This window comes from Mizuhopecten yessoensis, unplaced genomic scaffold (assembly GCF_002113885.1).
Source record: "Mizuhopecten yessoensis strain PY_sf001 unplaced genomic scaffold, ASM211388v2 scaffold7669, whole genome shotgun sequence".
Lineage (NCBI taxonomy): Eukaryota > Metazoa > Mollusca > Bivalvia > Pectinida > Pectinidae > Mizuhopecten > Mizuhopecten yessoensis.
In genome coordinates, this window is record NW_018407163.1 from 35,342 (window position 1) to 56,563 (window position 21,222).

The following is a 21,222-nucleotide window of genomic DNA, read 5'->3' on the forward strand; positions in this document are numbered from 1 at the left end:
CATTGAATCACTTGTTATGAAGATTTTTATATTACTTAAACCTATCGGATATTCCGCCCTACTCTACTGTATCAGTCACATGACCGGACAAGATGGAGGAGGTGGATCACATTATCATTCACTCCCTCCGGGTGATCGGATGGTACGTATAATGACGGCGTCGCATTCGTAAATATAGTTGTGTTATTTAATTGGTATAAGTGAACTTAATGCAGTCGCTACGACATTGCATGAAGATGAAAATGTCACGATTTTGTTATGGGCCGATTTGTCAACTGATTGTATGCATGACTGTCACTGCCATTTTCCGAATGGTTAGACCGGCTAACCAAAGTTGTTCGTTGATGAAATAGGGAAGGTCCTATGTATTTGATGTTGTTTACTGGCAAGCCTTGGCAAATACTTTCAACGTTTGCTTTAATATCCCTCATAGTCTTAGAAATAGCGTGCCCATGTCAGGTCCTGCCTGTCGTTCGTCTGCATAAACGAACATGGTTTAGTATCGTCAACTAAAACAACTTTGAGATCGAAACTTTTACCGTGCTAAAACTAAGAAGTGACGTGTTCCATCTCTCAGAAACTTAGTTTAGATATGAAGGCAGACTTTTTATTTTGCAAATGTTATACAGAGAGACAGCATTTTTGCTTAGAGCTAAAAGGGAAAACAGAACTACTAACTAACTTCCTTCTAGACATGCATATCTAGACAGTTTGTTATTTGTTGGAGGATTTGTGTCTATACACAAAAATTAATAATTGTAACCCGATGTTTATTATGTGTTTGTTATGTATATATATAAACAGATACACGTAAGACTTTGGAGTTTGTGTATGTATTTTACCTGAAAGGACACATCTTTGTGATGTCATTGATTGTGTTGGTGTATTGGCGTACACGTTTTGTGTGTTATATGTTCGTTATTAACTCAATTGATCAGAGTTGTCAACTGACCAATAGCAGCACTTGCTTGACCATCCAACATGTATTTTATATCGACTCTTATCCGACACGCAACCAGAGACAAGGAGTCAGACATACATGAAAGACACTGCATACTTCCAACTTACATTGGAATTATCCGACACACAACCTGAGACAAGGAGTCAGACATACATGAAAGACACAGCATACTTCCAACTTACATCGGAATTATCCGACACACAACCTGAGACAAGGAGTCAGACATACATGAAAGACACTGCATACTTCCAACTTACATTGGAATTATTCGACACACAACCTGAGACAAGGAGTCAGATATACATGAAGGACACTGCATACTTCCAACTTACATTGGAATTATCCGACACACAACCTGAGACAAGGAGTCAGACATACATCATAACATGAAGGACACTGCATGCTTCCAACTTACATTGGAATTATTTGACACACAACCTGAGACAAGGAGTCAGACATACATGAAAGACACTGCATACTTCCAACTTACATCGGAATTATCCGACACACAACCTGACACAAGGAGTCAGACATACATGAAAGACCCTGCATACTTCCACCTTACGTTGGAATTATCCGACACACAACCTGAGACAAGGAGTCAGATATACATGAAGGACACTGCATACTTCCAACTTACATTGGAATTATCTAACACACAACCTGAGACAAGGAGTCAGATATACATGAAGGACACTGCATACTTCCAACTTACATTGGAATTATCTAACACACAACCTGAGACAAGGAGTCAGACATCCATGAAAGACACAGCATACTTCCAACTTACATTGGAATTATTCGACACACAACCTGAGACAAGGAGTCAGGCATACATGAAAGACACAGCATACTTCCAACTTACATCGGAATTATCCAACACACAACCTGAGACAAGGAGTCAGACATACATGAAACACCCTGCATACTTCCAACTTACTTTGGAATTATCCGACACACAACCTGAGACAAGGAGTCAGACATACATTAAAGACACAGCATACTTCGTGGTACATTGGGATTATCTGACACACAACCTGAGACAAGGAATCAGAGATACATGAAAGACACTGCATACTTCCAGCTTACATTGGAATTATCCGACACGCAACCTGAGACAAGGAGTCAGACATACATGAAAGACACAGCATACTTCGTGGTACATTGGAATTATCTGACACACAACCTGAGACAAGGAGTCAGACATACATGAAAGACACTGCATACTTCCAACTTACATTGGAATTATTTGACACACAACCTGAGACAAGGAATCAGACATACATGAAAGACACTGCATACTTCCAACTTACATTGGAATTATCCGACACACAACCTGAGACAAGGAGTCAGACATACATGAAAGACACTAAAAATACATGTATGGTTATTTTATCTGATTTGTATCCATATTGTAACGTGTCAGCCCCGTATAACTGTGGTGATTTCAACCACCGATGTCTCGGCCCTGCAGCCGATTTGTTTACAGATCATCGTGCGCCTGTGTGGCTGGTTTAAATTTTCACTACATAAATAACACCATGTCCATTTTATAGTCCAAAATGTGTTTGTTCAAATAACAACTACAGAACATTGTAGAAATGACATATATAACTTCCCTGTTCAATTTGTGTTTAACCGGCCTCTTGTCAGCATTTCAAATACCTCTCAAAATTGCCATTTTTTGAAGCTGACTATGCGAGATGCATGAAACTACTTACATTGATTCTTGACTCTGTAGACTTGTAAGTCATGGTAAATTGATCGACATTAAGTCATTATTATGTTTAAAAGAGTATGCTCACCTTTTTGGCCACTGTTAATGTCTTTTACATTTTAATGATGTCTCAGATGTTTAGTCAGTCAGGGAGGCCGCTCGGCGACCTCTCAAGTCTCGAATATTTCTTACCGGCGTCTGACATCACCACCGCAGGGGATTCCCTAAACTCAGTATATTTATATTTTTAATCCATAGCCTTAGCGGCATTAAACAGTAGTTTTACATGTATTTTTCTACTCTGTACAATTATTTTAACACAAAGCACTTATTGTTTGAGCGGATATTATGAGATGCTGTATGTGTGTTATAAGGTCTGTTACTTTTACATGCAATCCTATGGTACCTTTCTCATCTAATCACCAGACCTCTCCTGACTAGTAATATTTGGAAGTTTATAAATACAGGTGGGATCAGACTTTTTTCTTCAGTTCATCACTGTCTTCGTTGGCAGACGGTTGCCACTGAACAGGTCAGACTTGGGAATTCCTCATACTTTGGGTTTAGACTTACGTCATTTATAGTTCTATTTATAGACACTGTCATCGGATATAAGGGGAAATCCTGGTATTTGGCTATTTAAAGCTGTATTGGTCATTTCATTACAAATTATCTCAATAGTTGAAGGTTTCTTGTATTTTTGCTGGCCTACACATCAGATTAGAATTTAGGTGGCTTAGAATAAAGGCTCTGGTGATTAGCAGGATATTCTACAGTAAACACATGTACAGTCAGTCAGTGTATTATTTGGGAGCGATTGTGTACAATTTGTCAATTACATTTGTTATTGTCTGGTGCAAGGACCTGTGTTGATGCCTTGTTTGTATTGTAATATTATCCTGATCTGTATTCTGTAGATATACCTTGTTATTTAACTTGTTCCTTTAATAAATTTTATTTGTATCTGTCTATTGGGCTCTTGGTTGATATTTAGAGTTTTCGTATAGTTAATTAGACTACTAGACTATTTCTGACCATTGTTCTCGGATCTGACATAGAGGAGAGATAACATATCCTACCGTGATAATCCAGGATCCAGGAAGCACACTAAATTGATGAAACAAAAGCCCCATACTTCTTCGACGGCGTCCGGTGAGACGTGGGCACCGGACGCGCGCTCGTTACAATATAATATCCATTTCAACAGTCAACAAGAAAATAATTAAGACAGAATCTCTTGGTTTGCTAATATGTTCATTTTCTTCTGATATATTTATGAAATAAAATGTGTTGCAATTGCTTTATTGTAATACAAAGCAGACATTTTCAAATGATTTTCAGACTAATTGAGAACATTTTGTATAACAAATTGTTTATAAGGGGTCATTATGGCTAGATGACCCTTTGTGCCTCTTCCTTCTCCCTGGAATCATACGTTTGCAGTATGGACAAGCCAGGACTGACAAACGGGCTACATATATATTTATCAAGATTTCGCTGACAAAATTGTTTATACTCTGATTTTTTGTTCACATTTCATTGGCATTCAACAGATTGTCAATTAAGTAAGCACTTTTTACTAAGCTTTATGACGTTTTGGTTTTAAAACAAAAATGCACAATAATCGTTTTTGTTGGCCACTGGCTATGTTAGAACTTTAATAGAAAAGACTGGTGGCTGCTTATTCCAGTGCTGTTGCAACTTACATAGTACAGAAACTGTATCAGTAATATACATTAGGCAGATCTAGACCTGCAACTGACTGCTTACAGCAGGAGACTATTGGACATTGTAGAAAATGAAAGGGAGATATAATTTATTATGTAGTGTACATGTATTACATATTAGACTAGAATAATTCTTTACTTATTTTCATTCATTTTGACAGTGACATAGAGGAGGATGTCACAAATCTGAAGCAATTCTCTACAGAGCTGATTGTGTCTGCCGTCATTAGGTGTCTCAAGGTTATCAACAGTGATGTGGACCTCCCCAACTCTCTTCCTGGTGGAATGTCGGCCAAGTTTAGGATTGGCACATCCATGGCTGCTCACATTCAGGTGATTTGTGTGTAGATGATATACAGTAAAGTCTTGTTTATCCAGCCACCTTTGTTTCTAGCTAATTACAAATATTCAGATGACACTCAACATTAAACATTAAAATGAACCACACATATTGGAACTTAAGTCATTTAAGGGAATACTTTGTAACATAAAATAATGTACAGTGAGGTAATGAAAACTCCTAATTGGGATTACTGTGACACAATTTTCCTAATTCCAAAGCCACAGGCCCCATTCTCAAAACAGTGCAGGGGGGCTGAAATAAAGGGGCTGCATTCTGAGACAGCTGGATAACTGAGACACATTAGCACATTAAAATGGTAAAGGGGAAATCTGTTCCCTCATTCACTGGCTGGATTGAAATATTTATACAAATATATCTGTAACATCAGTATATATACCTTTATACACATACACTGTATCAAATTGATGACTATCTACGGAAGGTAGACATTATTTAAGGTCATTTTCTTACACTAAATATTTTTTGTTGATTTCAGTATTAGTGAACTTTTGCTCATGATGTGAGATATCAGATGATGTTAAAATGTGCCTGTCTTATTTCTTCAAGGAACTTGGTTACAGAGGTGAGATTGGTTACCAGACATTCCTCTACTCAAACGAGCAAGAGATTAGAAGAGTGCTTATGTTTCTGGTTGACAAACTACCCAAGGAGACAGCTGAAGCTGTGGAAGAAGTTCTAGGTAAGACGTCAATGCTTCTACAGATAACTACACCACTGTCACTGTGATAGGTCACAAAATTAATTTAACCAAGCAGTGATATTTTAGGGATTTGTACTCACTTTTTACATATTTCATTTCTGTGACTGTTATATTATTTGCTATTTGTTCTAAAAGTGAAATATATTCAGTACAGGTATATGCTGATCAGTTTCCACACATGAGGTCACAGATCAACAGGACACAGCTAGTTGGTGATAACTGTACCTGAATCGAACTCAGTGTTTTTATGGAATTAATTAATTCAAGTAAAACACTATTGTCATCAGTTATACCTTCTATCTGTTTCACCTGTTATATTATTTTGTGTTTTATAGGGGCATCTGTACTACTACAGAGAACCATAGCGTCTACTCTTGCCCAGCAGCTGAACTCTGTGTGGACCCCACCCTACCTCAAGCAAAACAGTATTACATGGAGGGGAAGTCCTCCACACTGGCAAAGAGAGGTACGGTGGACTAGATTCCTCCCCCACCCATGGATGTTAATGTGTAAAGCCAGGCTAACACTGGCACTGAATGGTATATGTGAATGGATATCTGGGGATTTTATTAGCCTTTGTACAAGCCCACATTTTGTTACGTCCTGATGATGTACATAATGGTAATCAATAATCCCCCTGGGTAGCCTCACATTGGTGAAAGTACATGAAAAACTATGTATGGCAGCACTTTTGAAAGTGAGATCAGCAAATAGAACACTGATTTAGTCAATATTGTTGATTTTGTTAAGATAAATGAGTTATCATTTTTTCTATTGTTGATGTTGTGTAAATGTCTGTTTTAATTTTCAGGGTGCCAGTTCGCTGTGTAAATTTCATGCTTCCCACCTACATATACCACAGGGCATGACCGACCTGAAGAGGAAACTTCCTAAAGGTATATTTTCCCATTTAATATCCTTTCTGTTTCATGCAGTATGATTGATTTACTGAATTTCTGTCACTTGACAACTTGAAATCCTTATTTATTGTTAACAATTGAAGCCATGGCTTTCAGTTGACCTTGCCATTTACCAATTTCAGAAGTCAGATAGACATATCATTTCAAATCAGAGTCAAAGCTCATGTTGGGGAATCAGAAACATACTTTCAAGAGTCCACTGAAAGCCCTGCTAGCTGCTTATCAGCAAATATATCCAGCTATCTTTAGCATATATCTATATTAAGGACTGGTGTTTTAATATAGCATGCATAGACATTGTTCTACATAATAGGAATTGTATCACTTAAGGTATTTTCTGTATATTGACCTTTTTTCTTGTTGAAGAAAGTATTTATATTCAGCTTTCATTACTTATACACAGTCAGAACATAACAATATGCAGTTTTGAAATTCAAAGGTGTATTAAAACACTTACACAGTCAGAACATAACAATATGCAGTTTTCAATTTTGAAAATCCAAAGGTGGAATAAAACCACATTTTTCATTTTTTTTTTATTACTGAGACAAAATGTTTTTATTTAATTTCAGCATTAAGATCGTATTATTCCCAAAGTCTTCCTTATGTAACCAATCAAACTGTTCATCACAATGATACCTCATCTTCTGTCATTGAGAAAATGGCCAGTGAAATCACTGCCCAGCAGGAGTGGGAGAATGAATGGAACCAGGCTGGATTGGCTTCTAGGCTATCTGAACAGGTAGGGTCAGCTTATGTGATTGTGGGGAGCTGGGTTAAAACATTCCTTTACCCATATTCAAGGTCACTTGTGTCAAATGTGATAAAATCTACCAATGTACCCACATAAGAGTGATTTATATGTTCCCTACAGTTTGCTGTCCAAGTATATGTTAACTTGACAAACATTTAAAGTCACTGGGGTCGAATATATTGAAAACGTCAAGACAACTTCTTCTCAAGAACCACAGTGTCTAAAAAGATGGGAGATGGGTCAAAATGTAGCCAATATGTACTGTTCCAGTGTACAATAAATGATGGTGCCAACCTTAGTCTTTCTGTATAGACATTCAGTATTCTTCTGATACCATTGATAATGACATTGTCCGAGAATGTTCTCTCAGTGTGATTTTCTGGCTAGCTCCACACATCACCTCTTGAACAGGGTATTATTGCATATTATCTAATAAACCAGGAGTACAGAGAGAAGAAAAAGAACAAAATACGAAAGCGAGTGATGGACCAGCTACGTCAGGATGTACAGAGGAGCGGAGACTTTGCTGCGTCCAGGAAGGCGCAGGATCTACAGCAGATGATCGACTCCATCAGTAGCAGGGCAGGAAGTAGCACCAAAACTAAAGGCTCGCGTTTTACGCACACAGAACAACTCATATTCGCAAAGGTCAGTTTCAGGGCATGGATGTGCCTTTTATTCAAACTAGTGATGAATGAAAATCAAAATTTGAGAATGTCAATAATTTTTATCTCAATATACTTTTTATCTCAATATAAATGGAGGTTATCGTTATGAAAACAAAATCTACCAGACGTAGGTTTGTTTCATTATCACCTCACAATTTACCTCTCATTGAAGAAATGTATCTCCCAACCTGCAGGTGTCAAAAACGACATCCCTTAGTTGTTCAGAAAAATTGTTGTATTTTGTACACTCTTGCTGTAGTATAGTATATAGCGTCAGATCTGTCAAGCCACCTACATACTATAATATATACTTATCCAATGACTTCTCAGAAGTTTAAAGTACAAGATGCTTCTGAACATAATAATACATTTGTACTTTTGTATATTTTGTAAGGATGAAGAGAAGACTATGTCACAGATGGGAGGAGAGTCTGAAGTAGGGCAAGGTCACTCAGAGGAGGTATGGAATCATATGAATGTGTCCGGGTAACCTTTTAAACTTGTGGTTGATTGTGATTAAACAGTCAATGAGGGGCTAATGAACTTAGAGAGAAGATAAAACAACTTTTACAAAAAAAATATTAATTTAAACAATCGCCATGTAATAATTTAGTTTCATTTTTCATACTGTTTGAATATGTTTGATCTGTGTGAAGTAGGGAATGTTTGAACCAGAGAAGACAGGCTTTAGTTGGAAGGGAAGTAACTCTATTTTGTGTCACCAGGAGATACAGAACCAGCGTGATGCTGAGGTGGAGGGCCTGCGTGAGGAAGTGTCTGGCCTGGTGTCTCGTCTGGAACAGATGGACTTGGAGATGCGCAAATTCACAGCCAGTATCCAGCAGATGGAGGAGGTGGTATCCACTCAGGGCAGCACTAACGCAGAAAAGGAGGAGGCATACACAGTCAAAAAAAGGACACTCGACCTGCTGCCTGACGCCGAGAACAATATAGCGAAACTACAGGTACTGACTCCATGTAGATGTATGATCCTCTACTGTAATACGAGATGTTACAGATAACAAGAAATAGAATACACAATGTATTTTAAAATGGTAAATATGTGCCAATATTATTTTTGACCTTTTTATCTTTGAACAAGACTATAAACTCAACACTGGCTGAAACATAGTGTATCATAAGAAGCAACATGCAGTTTACATGGAAAAATCCAACATTGGACATCAGAAATATCTTAAAAGAGGAGGCGAAAGTATCAGGTTTAATAAAACTATGACTGTATTTGTATACTAACCTAAAGCAGTCTTAAGTATTCGCTTAATGAAAAAGACCTATATATAGTTGGACATGATTAAGTTGATATAGAAAGTATAACTTCCGGTTTGTGAGTTATAATTTGAATACCTTTGAAGATGTTTAAATCTAATACAGTTGAACAGGTAATGATCTACATATTATCATTCTTTATTTACTGATTGTTGTTTTCTTTAAGAGTGTGGTAGACGGTAGTGCCCAGCGACTCGTCACACTCGCCAATCAATGGGAGAAACATCGGGCACCATTAATAGACCAGTACAGGGAACTCAAAGACCTCAGCTCCAAAAAGGAGGTCAGTGACATCTTTAAGACTAGTTCCTACCTCAGTTTCATTTATTTTCTTCCCTTTGCAAGTGATGGGAGCCCACTGGTGTTAGAGAGCCTTTAGTCAGTCCCCATATTTTTATTACTTAAAAATGAAGATGAAAAAGAAACGTCTAAGATATTTATGTTCTTCAGTTCTAATTACAGGGTTAAATTAAAGAAGTCATTAAAACTATAGGAAGAACTAAATTCCTCGATAGGGCAGCAGTTGATCAAGTACTTTGTAAAATGAAAGATAAATACATGAAGGTATGCACAAGTACTTCATTCGAAAGAGTCGGCTAAAACATTGATGGATGTCACAAATACTTATGATCAAACTATGGGAATGTATAAATCAACCCACTACCTTATTGTAACTCGATTCTTGTTTTGCCAGTCTGAAGGAGAGAAGAAACTAGAAGAGATTAAGGCATTCCGTGTAAGAATGAAGGAAGTAGCTGATGATGCGAGGCACAAAGATGAACACTTAAAACAGCTGGTAAAGTCACCCTCTCCGTATCAATATTCAATGAAACGTCGCAATATCCCTAAATGTTTATTGTCTTATTTTGACATCATAATTGGTGTTATTATGTGTTGTACACACAAAATATATATTGGTGTATTCACTACAAATCAATCTAGCTTCACTGCTTTATACATGTTTTGTATTAATCAGGGTCTTTTTTAATTCTGTAGAAATTAACAGTCTTTCCAATATAATTCAAACAGTATACTTGTGAGTATTTTTCATTGTTACTGTGAACTATAGACAGAGTAATTGTGTATTGAAATTTTTATTCAAAGGTGGCCGAGTATGAAAGAATGACAAAGGATGTTAACAGATCAGCATACACACAGCGCATCATGGAAATAGTGTCAAACATCAAAAAACAAAAAGATGGAATCAACACGGTAGGGTGTTTAATAATGAGGTGAAATTCGACTATTTCAACTTTTTGAAAAATAATGAAGGGGAGGGAGGGGGGTAGGGAGGGNAGGATATCATTAAGGGTGTGTAAATAAAATTGTGATATTTCTTTTTATTTTCTACGTAAACATTTATTTTAAACAACTTTGGCCAGAAGATTTTGGATTTAATCAATTTCATCTAGGGTTATGAATTATTTTCAATTTCTATTTTAAAAAGTGAACAACGTCCTGATTGATATTAAAGCAGTGAAAATGTAGTGCCAAAAATTGGGGTCTGTAGTTGTTTTTGTATTTGGTTTTACATAACATTATCTTATAAAGAAACCACCTTGGACATTTACAGGTTTTGATTGACACTCGAGCTGTTCAGAAAGAGATAAACCAGCTGACGGGAAAACTGGACCGAACATTCACAGTCACAGATGAATTAATCTTTAGAGTAAGTTTTACTGTCATTGTATTGTCATTGGATACACAGTAACACACTAGTCATAGACATGGAAGTCTACAGGAAAAAATCAAAGTGTTGTATTATTACAACTGACTCAAAATCACTTCTTCAGCCTGTATGTTTCATTGGAAGTCAAATAACTCAAAGTCACCAGTTGTTGGTACATGTAATTTGGAAGGAATGTCATATTTCACCTGGTACACAAACATCTTGCCCTCATGTCATCTTATCCGTAAGTCATTAAATGAGATGGTAGTTTTACCAGCATCAGCAGTATTTCAAAAATGTCTATCCTAATTCCCTGATAATTTTTTCAAATTTGTTTCGCCTTTCAGAATGCTAAAAAGGATGAAGCAGCTAAGAAGGCCTACAGACACCTGGCAGCTTTACATGAGGTACCAAACATCTGTTATTTATATCATCTATAAACATCTTACACACTCGGTATCCTAATGTAGAATTTACACATGAGGTACCAAACATCTGTTATTTATATCATCTATAAACATCTTACACACTCGGTATCCTAATGTAGAATTTACACATGAGGTAACAAACATCTGTTATTTATATCATCTATAAACATCTTACACACTCGGTATTCTAATGTAGAATTTACACATGAGGTAACAAACATCTGTTATTTATATCATCTATAAACATCTTACACACTCGGTATCCTAATGTAGAATTTACACATGAGGTAACAAACATCTGTTATTTATATCATCTATAAACATCTTACACACTCGGTAATCTAATGTAGAATTTACACATGAGGTAACAAACATCTGTTATTTATATCATCTATAAACATCTTACACACTCGGTATCCTAATGTAGAATTTACACATGAGGTAACAAACATCTGTTATTTATATCATCTATAAACATCTTACACACTCGGTATCCTAATGTAGAATTTACACATGAGGTAACAAACATCTGTTATTTATATCATCTATAAACATCTTACACACTCGGTAATCTAATGTAGAATTTACACATGAGGTAATAAACATCTGTTATTTATATCATCTATAAACATCTTACACACTCGGTATCCTAATGTAGAATTTACACATGAGGTAACAAACATCTGTTATTTATATCATCTATAAACATCTTACACACTCGGTATCCTAATGTAGAATTTACACATGAGGTAACAAACATCTGTTATTTATATCATCTATAAACATCTTACACACTCGGTAATCTAATGTAGAATTTACACATGAGGTAACAAACATCTGTTATTTATATCATCTATAAACATCTTACACACTCGGTATCCTAATGTAGAATTTACACATGAGGTAACAAACATCTGTTATTTATATCATCTATAAACATCTTACACACTCGGTAATCTAATGTAGAATTTACACATGAGGTAACAAACATCTGTTATTTATATCATCTATAAACATCTTACACACTCGGTATCCTAATGTAGAATTTACACATGAGGTAACAAACATCTGTTATTTATATCATCTATAAACATCTTACACACTCGGTAATCTAATGTAGAATTTACACATGAGGTAACAAACATCTGTTATTTATATCATCTATAAACATCTTACACACTCGGTATCCTAATGTAGAATTTACACATGAGGTAACAAACATCTGTTATTTATATCATCTATAAACATCTTACACACTCGGTAATCTAATGTAGAATTTACACATGAGGTAACAAACATCTGTTATTTATATCATCTATAAACATCTTACACACTCGGTATCCTAATGTAGAATTTACACATGAGGTAACAAACATCTGTTATTTATATCATCTATAAACATCTTACACACTCGGTAATCTAATGTAGAATTTACACATGAGGTAACAAACATCTGTTATTTATATCATCTATAAACATCTTACACACTCGGTATCCTAATGTAGAATTTACACATGAGGTAACAAACATCTGTTATTTATATCATCTATAAACATCTTACACACTCGGTAATCTAATGTAGAATTTACACATGAGGTAACAAACATCTGTTATTTATATCATCTATAAACATCTTACACACTCGGTATCCTAATGTAGAATTTACACATGAGGTACCAAACATCTGTTATTTATATCATCTATAAACATCTTACACACTCGGTAATCTAATGTAGAATTTACACATGAGGTACCAAACATCTGTTATTTATATCATCTATAAACATCTTACACACTCGGTATCCTAATGTAGAATTTACACATGAGGTACCAAACATCTGTTATTTATATCATCTATAAACATCTTACACACTCGGTATTCTAATGTAGAATTTACACATGAGGTACCAAACATCTGTTATTTATATCATCTATAAACATCTTACACACTCGGTATTCTAATGTAGAATTTACACATGAGGTACCAAACATCTGTTATTTATATCATCTATAAACATCTTACACACTCGGTATTCTAATGTAGAATTTACACATGAGGTACCAAACATCTGTTATTTATATCATCTATAAACATCTTACACACTCGGTATTCTAATGTAGAATTTATACATGAGGTAACAAACATCTGTTATTTATATCATCTATAAACATCTTACACACTCGGTATTCTAATGTAGAATTTACACATGAGGTAACAAACATCTGTTATTTATATCATCTATAAACATCTTACACACTCGGTATTCTAATGTAGAATTTATACATGAGGTAACAAACATCTGTTATTTATATCATCTATAAACATCTTACACACTCGGTAATCTAATGTAGAAGTAACACATGAGGTAACAAACATCTGTTATTTATATCATCTATAAACATTTTACACACTCGGTGTCCTAATGTAAAATTTATGCATGAGGTAACAAACATCATAAACATCTTACACACTTGGTAATCTAATGTAGAAGTAACACATGAGGTTACAAACATCTTGCCCTCATGGTCATCTAATCCAGAAGTCATTAAATGAGAGGATAGTTTTACCGACATCAACAGTATTTTGTACAGAGCATGAAGTTCTTGCTATTTTACCCGCCTATGACATGTTTCCTTTTGATTTCATCTACATTCATTTAACTTGCTGTACTCATATATCCTGGAAAAGCAGCGTCTCTTTTACAGAATTTGGGTCTTGTGCCCCACTTTATACAGTATTATGTCTCTTTGTAAATTTGGATACTGCAGTTTCTACGCCCCTCCTGTAAACTTTTTGTATGTGACAAGTTCAAAAGTTAAGCTTATAAAAACGCTACAATCAAATTTCAAAGAATTTAGTAGAATGTGTATTTATTGTGGTTTTTGTTATTTACCATTTTGACTTGGTAGGCATCAACAATAGGCGCACAGATAGATATAAATATGAATAAACCTGTGTTGATATTTTTTGTAATTACACCTTCCTGAATTAGAATACCTGGGGGATGACGTCTTCCCCCTCCAATGTATGTTTTCTACTGACTAATATTCTGTAAATATCTACTTTCTTAAATCTATTTTCAGAGTTGTGAACTTCTGATTTCCACGGTGGAAGAAACAGGTGTCATAATGAGGGAGATACGAGAATTGGAAGACCAGGTAAAAACAGGGTTCAGTTCTACATCTATTGAGGGAGATTATAAAGTATATGTAGTGCCAGCAACTAATTCTCTAACTTGAGAATCATTGTTTTCCTTGCTGTTTTTCCTTCACACAATTTTACAGAAGTTAGTTAACAAGAAACCTAATATGAAAGTCAGTTTTGTAATGTTTCATATCCTCATTATTCAAAGTTCTTCATTGACATTGCCTCCAGATGATGTTTCTAACACCTGGTAGGACTCCATGTAATTCTGTCACCATTTTCCTGTTCCTTCATTCAAATGTTGTAATGTACTGTGTGATATTAATGTCAACATGATTTGTTTTTCTTTACAGATTGAAAATGAAAGCAAGAACAAAGTACTTAGTAATTTGGAGAAGATCACATCAGATTACCAGCAAATGAAGAAAGAAAATACAGCATTAATGGCAAAAATGAAACAAAGGTCATGAATTTCAGACCAAATATTTCGTTTAACTGTTATGCCAAATATGAATGCAAGTCATGTGAATTATACAGTGTTTTGTGAAAATGTTCTGTGCTATCTTACTACAGAAGGATACTTGTTAAGAATTTGGATTCACATTGGAAACCAACATTGTGCTGGTTGTATTAAAATTTAATCTTACTTTATATATTATTTGTAAGACATTTATGTATGTGGATGAAACTAGTTGTACAGTAAAGCAAAATTCATGTGCCACAAGATTATACGACACTCTAAAACTGTCACAATAAGTACTGCGTAACTGTCCAGTCAGTCAGTGATCACTTTCAATCCAATGCTTATTTTCTTATCTCTGTCGAGGTTTTTATGTACATGTGTAAACTTTGAAAGAAGGATGCATGATGACGTTTATATAAAATTATCAAATTATTATTTTGTGTTTGTTTCATATTATGTTAACACTATCCAAACATGTGTTGCCTGCATTTGGCTTTATGTTTTTTTAATCATTGTGGACATTGTGCTTGTTCAGGTAATTAATCCATTTATACAATAAACATTTGTTGACTTGCAATTTACTTCAAAACTTGTTTAGTTTTGCCGTTGACTCCGGTGGGAAAAGCTAATGTTATCCAGTTATTTAAGTTTAAAAAACAGTTTGTTTATTTTGTACCAATGTAACTATCATTTTGGTTTGGTTGGCATTGTAACTTGTAAAAGATATGACTGCAGTATCTATAATACATCTGTATCAGATATTTTTCAAAACTGATAAATATGAGGTGCTAAACCACAGTCTGTGACGGTCAACTGCTATCTAGCATTTTAGCCAACCATCATCAGACGGGAGGCTGTTTAAATCGCCTTTCACCTGTGGTTTGTTGTCCGTCTTTAAATAAATCTTGTTGTCTCTATTTCTAAAAGAAGCACCGGATACATCTGTCTTAATTTTTTGAGATTGTTTCAAGGAAAAAAATTGTCAGCAAGGTAGCCATTTTAGATGTTGACATTCAAATGATCTAAAAAATCAATTTTACAATGTGGGCTCTGCCTAGATCCCTCAGGGATCTCTTGTTTTTATATATTTTTTAATGATGCTTTACTGTACTCTTCAGAATTGTCTATGCTCAGTATTAGAAATTAGTACTGTATTTTGCAGAAAATAAAGCTATTCTGAGTACTAGGGTATCATTCCCACCCCTCCTTAGACAGATTTACAGATGATGCTAATGTCCATATCATTAATGAGAGTTTGTGAGACAGATGTCAACAACCGTATTTCCTGTTGTGTGTGTGTGTCTTGCATGTGTAACAGGAAAAATGCATGACTAGATTAGCATTCAAACCCGGGGCCCTCTTTGAATAAAAGTAATGTGTAATGGTAATTAATTACATAGGCAATGCAATTGTAATGGTAATTTATTACATTAAGAAAACCATGTAATGGTAATGGTAATGCTACTTTTCCAATGTAATGTGTAATTTAATTAATTACATTACCAATGTAATTGCCCCATGCCTGCTGAACTCTAGATGGAAGTTCGATCAATTGAGCTACCTGGTCACCATTGATTGACCCAGTCCAGTTCCATTACATATGCCAATATTTTGAGTTGGTGTGTTTATATAGAGCCTTCACAACAGAAAGTTTACAACATTTGTTTAAATTTGACGTAAGCATTACTGATATATTTGTGTACTTTTTCATATTGTTAATATTCACAACAAGATCGTTCCGTCATAGCTTATCATCCTTACAGCTTGTCAGGAAGCTGTACCTAGAATGCCATTTGAGATTATTGTAGTAACCAATTTTATATTTTATTTTAAATTGTAGTAGAATAATTGATTCTTGAGTGAATACAGGAACATTGTAGAATTGTCTTAATGCTGGAATTAGAACCAGATGAAAATTGGTTTGGTGTACAAAAACATCACAGACTTATCTAGATACTGGAATGGTAAGAGATAGCTCCGCAGTTCAACCTTGTTATAACCATCCTGAAAATTAGCTTATAGCTCACTCTAATTGAAACCAATGATTTATTTAGCATGGTGCCAACTAGCATGAAAAAAGTGCTGGCTTTCCTTTCTTTTTTTTACGATAGGCTAATGTCTCTGTTACGACAGGCTAATGTCTCTGTTACGACAGGCTAATGTCTCTGTTACGACAGGCTAATGTCTCTGTTACGACAGGCTAATGTCTCTGTTACGACAGGCTAATGTCTCTGTTACGACAGGCTAATGTCTCTGTTACGACAGGCTAATGTCTCTGTTACGACAGGCTAATGTCTCTGTTACGACAGGCTAATGTCTCTGTTACGACAGGCTAATGTCTCTGTTACGACAGGCTAATGTCTCTGTTACGACAGGCTAATGTCTCTGTTACGACAGGCTAATGTCTCTGTTACGACAGGCTAATGTCTCTGTTACGACAGGCTAATGTCTCTGTCATGCTTGAATGGATGATTTTGAAAAGTTCCACAGCATGATAGAAAATGGTCTTCCAAAATCAAAAATAAATGCACAGCTGCCGTGTTTGTGTCCGAATAAAATTGACAACAGGATCGTATATGTTTGATGTGTAAACTGCACACCTTCAAAACACACTAATACCAGAAGGACATATTTAATGCATATATAAGTCCTTAATGAAAAGCATCAGAATTGTGATGATCAATCTTTAGCTTAGCTGTGGTGGGTGGCTGGAATGTTACGCCCACCTAAATAACACTTTAGGTAATATTCTGTATGAACATTTTACTTTACATTGTCCTTTTTCTCTAAGGATTATGACCTGTCAATAATGTTTGACCATCTAGTTGTGATACATTGGTGCTGTATATATTTTCAAAAAATATGTTTATGGTATAAAACTTCTATACAAATATACTCATGGTATTTCTAAGATTTAAACATGACATATATGTATATTGTTTTTCATAAACTGACATAAAACTATTTTGCTTTAAATTTCGGTTTTTGCTACATTTTGCTAGTGCTGTCACTTTGGGTAGATTTTATTTGGTAACAAAAATATATGTAATTTTATTTATCGCAGTACATTTATTCCATTAATTATTTATTGTTACATTAAAAGATGCTAGTAATACCAAGGGCTGATTACCCACATGCTAGTTGTGTATGTAGATCAAAAGCTGGTGAGATTGATCTTTATTAATGTATTGTAAGAAAGGGTGTTTGAAATACTATAGAGATCACACATGTTTATCATAAAATTTGATCATCATGAGTTGTTCATTTATTACCAAGATTGAATATGTTTAATTATATAAAGCAATTTTAAACAAATAAAACATGCTTAAAATGATGGCAGTGTTATAAATATTTTCTATGAAACCTGTGTAATCTGAATTGGAATAAAACACTTTGTGGAGAGTACACATGTACAGCTGATCCGACTTTAACACAGTAGGACTCCAGTCTACACAGGTTCTGGTTTAGGTATGATTTACACAGACATACTGCTTAGCACTTGTATTTCAGAGCAATTCCATTTTCCACACATATGCAGTCCTATAAATATATATTGAAGATAACCCCACAATGTGTATATTCCATTTTAAAGGGAGATCTAAAGATTTGTGCTATGTATATCAGTAGGTAGTATTGTGTGAACTTAAAACATCTCAAAATTGTTCCAGGAACAAACAAACAAACAAACAAAAAAACAAGTCTGACCTCATAATAATGAAGATCTATATACAGTGCAGTGTACCTGGTAGCCATATTACCGGTAAACAGGTTTCTTCCCTCCAGCTGAACACCAAGTTTTCATACTTGCATGATAACAAATAAGAACATACCAAAAAGGGTCACCCAGGGTATATAGAAATATATAGAAATTGTACTTATGTTACAGTAGCTTTTGAAACCAGACTTATCAGGCTTATATAATATAATCATGGTTGTGATATACAAAATGTAGGTATAAGTGCTCCATTCATGTCCAATAAAGGAATGGAACACATGCAATTTTGGTGGAAGGTGTAAGTCTCTACATTTACATAGTAATGACCACCTTCATATATTTGAAGACCATGTCATGTGATAGTGGGTGCTAGGCCAAGAGAAGAGAAGATAGTGAAAGGGAATATTCATAGAGTATGGGAGTTATATAGCTATAGGTGTGTTTTTTGTTTAGGGACGGTTTGAAGCATGTCTTGTGTGGTGGGATGGAGGTATGAGTTGGTCTTTTCTTATATTGACTTTGTCGTGTATAGTTTTATGCAGTGTTGTCAGTCGCATGACTCTCCTTCTGTCTTCAAGTGATTGCCAGTTAAGGTGTTGAAGCATGTCACCAACACTGGAGGTGTTTCTAAATTCGTTGGTGACTAATCTGGCTGTTCCAGCTGCACCATTTCTATTTTGCTCATGCCTGTTTTAGTATAAGGGTCCCAAACTGAGCAGGCATGTTCGAGGGATGGACTGACAAGTGTTTTATATGCCCGCTCCTTAATAGATGCAGAGCTTATCTTTAGATTTCGTCTGAGAAAGCCTAAGGTGGAGTTGGCTTTCCCACAGATGTTATTTATATGACATTCCCACTTGAGATTTGACTGTATAGTGACACCTTAATATTTTGCCTTGTCTGCGTGTTGTATTGTATATAAAATAGTGTGCCGACTCTGCCATATTTAGGATAGTTAACAAATTAGATCATAAGTGTCATGCATGTTACAAAGGGGACTTGACCATTGATTGATGTGGTCCATGTTACAAAGGGGACTAATGACCATATAGCTGATGTGGTCCATCTTACAAAGGGGACTTGACCATTGATGTGGTCCAATTGTTACAAAGGGGACTTGACCATTGATGTGGTCCTTGTTACAATGGGGACTTGACCATTGATGTGGTCCATGTTACAAAGGGGACTTGACCATCATTGATGTGGTCCTTGTTACAAAGGGGACTTGACCATTGATGTGGTCCATGTTACAAAGGGGACTTGACCATTGATGTGGTCCATGTTACAAAGGGGACTTGACCATTGATGTGGTCCATGTTACAAAGGGGACTTGACCATTGATGTGGTCCATGTTACAAAGGGGACTTGACCATTGATGTGGTCCATGTTACAAAGGGGACTTGACCATTGATGTGGTCCATGTTACAAAGGGGACTTGACCATTGATGTGGTCCATGTTACAAAGGGGACTTGACCATTGATGTGGTCCATGTTACAAAGGGGACTTGACCATTGATGTGGTCCATGTTACAAAGGGGACTTGACCATTGATGTGGTCCATGTTACAAAGGGGACTTGACCATTGATGTGGTCCATGTTACAAAGGGGACTTGACCATTGATGTGGTCCATGTTACAAAGGGGACTTGACCATTGATGTGGTCCATGTTACAAAGGGGACTTGACCATTGATGTGGTCCATGTTGGAGAACATGCTCAGTCAAAAAGGAAAAAAAAAAAGAGATACATTTTAAAAGGCTGTATTACTTCAAGATCAACCCAATCAATTTTTATAAACTAACAGGGGAAAAGGGGGTAAATTTAAAAAAAAAAAAAAAAAAGAGAGAGAAAAGAACAAGAAGGTATTCCTGAATTGCTACCGTTGACAAGAAATAACGACAAAGAAATAAACAGTCCAGTGTTACAGGCCTGATAGGCCTCTTATTTACAAAATTTATGTTTCCGTATGTATTTATATATATGCCCTATCAATTCCATGAGTTCTGGAGGTACAAAAAAATGCTTTTATCATAAAGTTCATTGTCCAACCCATTCAACTAATGCAATATGAAATTTGGGTCAAGATAATAATTAAGAACAGATTAAGTTACTGATCATCATACTATATGTCAATCCGTGTTCAAGTGGCTATTATGGAATTAAAATTGCAATATCATTCAATTGAAATATAATATTTTTTCATGCAACCAGAATAGAATTTAAAAGAAAGAGGCAATGACATTATTATATATAAATAACAGGGACTTGTGCAAGACTTGTTAATGTGGTTCTTGTTGAAAGAAATATTCCATTCCCTTGTTGGACACAATAAAATACATACGTAAAACAATCATTTCAATGTTGTGTAATTTTATCAGATAATTTCTCATTGTCCTTCGTGATTAATAAATTGTTTTCGTTTCGTATCTTCATACGGTCAGAATCCGTATTATTAAGAAATTAATTCACGCTGTACTTCCGGCATGTTCGACTTGCCTTGTCACGGAAGGAGGTCACAGTACTTCGACTCAACATGTTGTTATATCGGTATAAACAAACAATAAACATGTGTTCTTGGATATTTCATGTATTTGTTTTATCGTTTGTGTGATTTCATAGTGATAATGCTGGATAGAAAACATGAAGTCAAACGAAAGTAGAGGGCAATAGGACAAAGAAGTAGAGCATGACGTGAAACGAAAAGG

The 21,222-nt window shown here is 35.4% G+C and overlaps 1 protein-coding gene across 1 annotated transcript; it reads left to right on the forward strand.

Annotated features, from left to right (window-relative positions):
- Positions 1–68: 68 nt before the first annotated feature.
- Positions 69–18,138, forward strand: LOC110454097 (coiled-coil domain-containing protein 22 homolog). The gene is made up of 16 exons (XM_021503453.1): positions 69–142; positions 4,567–4,738; positions 5,316–5,448; positions 5,805–5,935; positions 6,281–6,365; positions 6,962–7,131; positions 7,585–7,791; positions 8,206–8,271; positions 8,537–8,776; positions 9,265–9,381; positions 9,793–9,894; positions 10,203–10,310; positions 10,672–10,767; positions 11,115–11,174; positions 14,280–14,354; positions 14,694–18,138. The coding sequence occupies exons 1-16, from the start codon at positions 93–95 to the stop codon at positions 14,808–14,810; spliced, it is 1,929 nt and encodes a 642-aa protein (XP_021359128.1). The 5' UTR covers positions 69–92; the 3' UTR covers positions 14,811–18,138.
- The last annotated feature ends 3,084 nt before the right edge of the window (positions 18,139–21,222 follow it).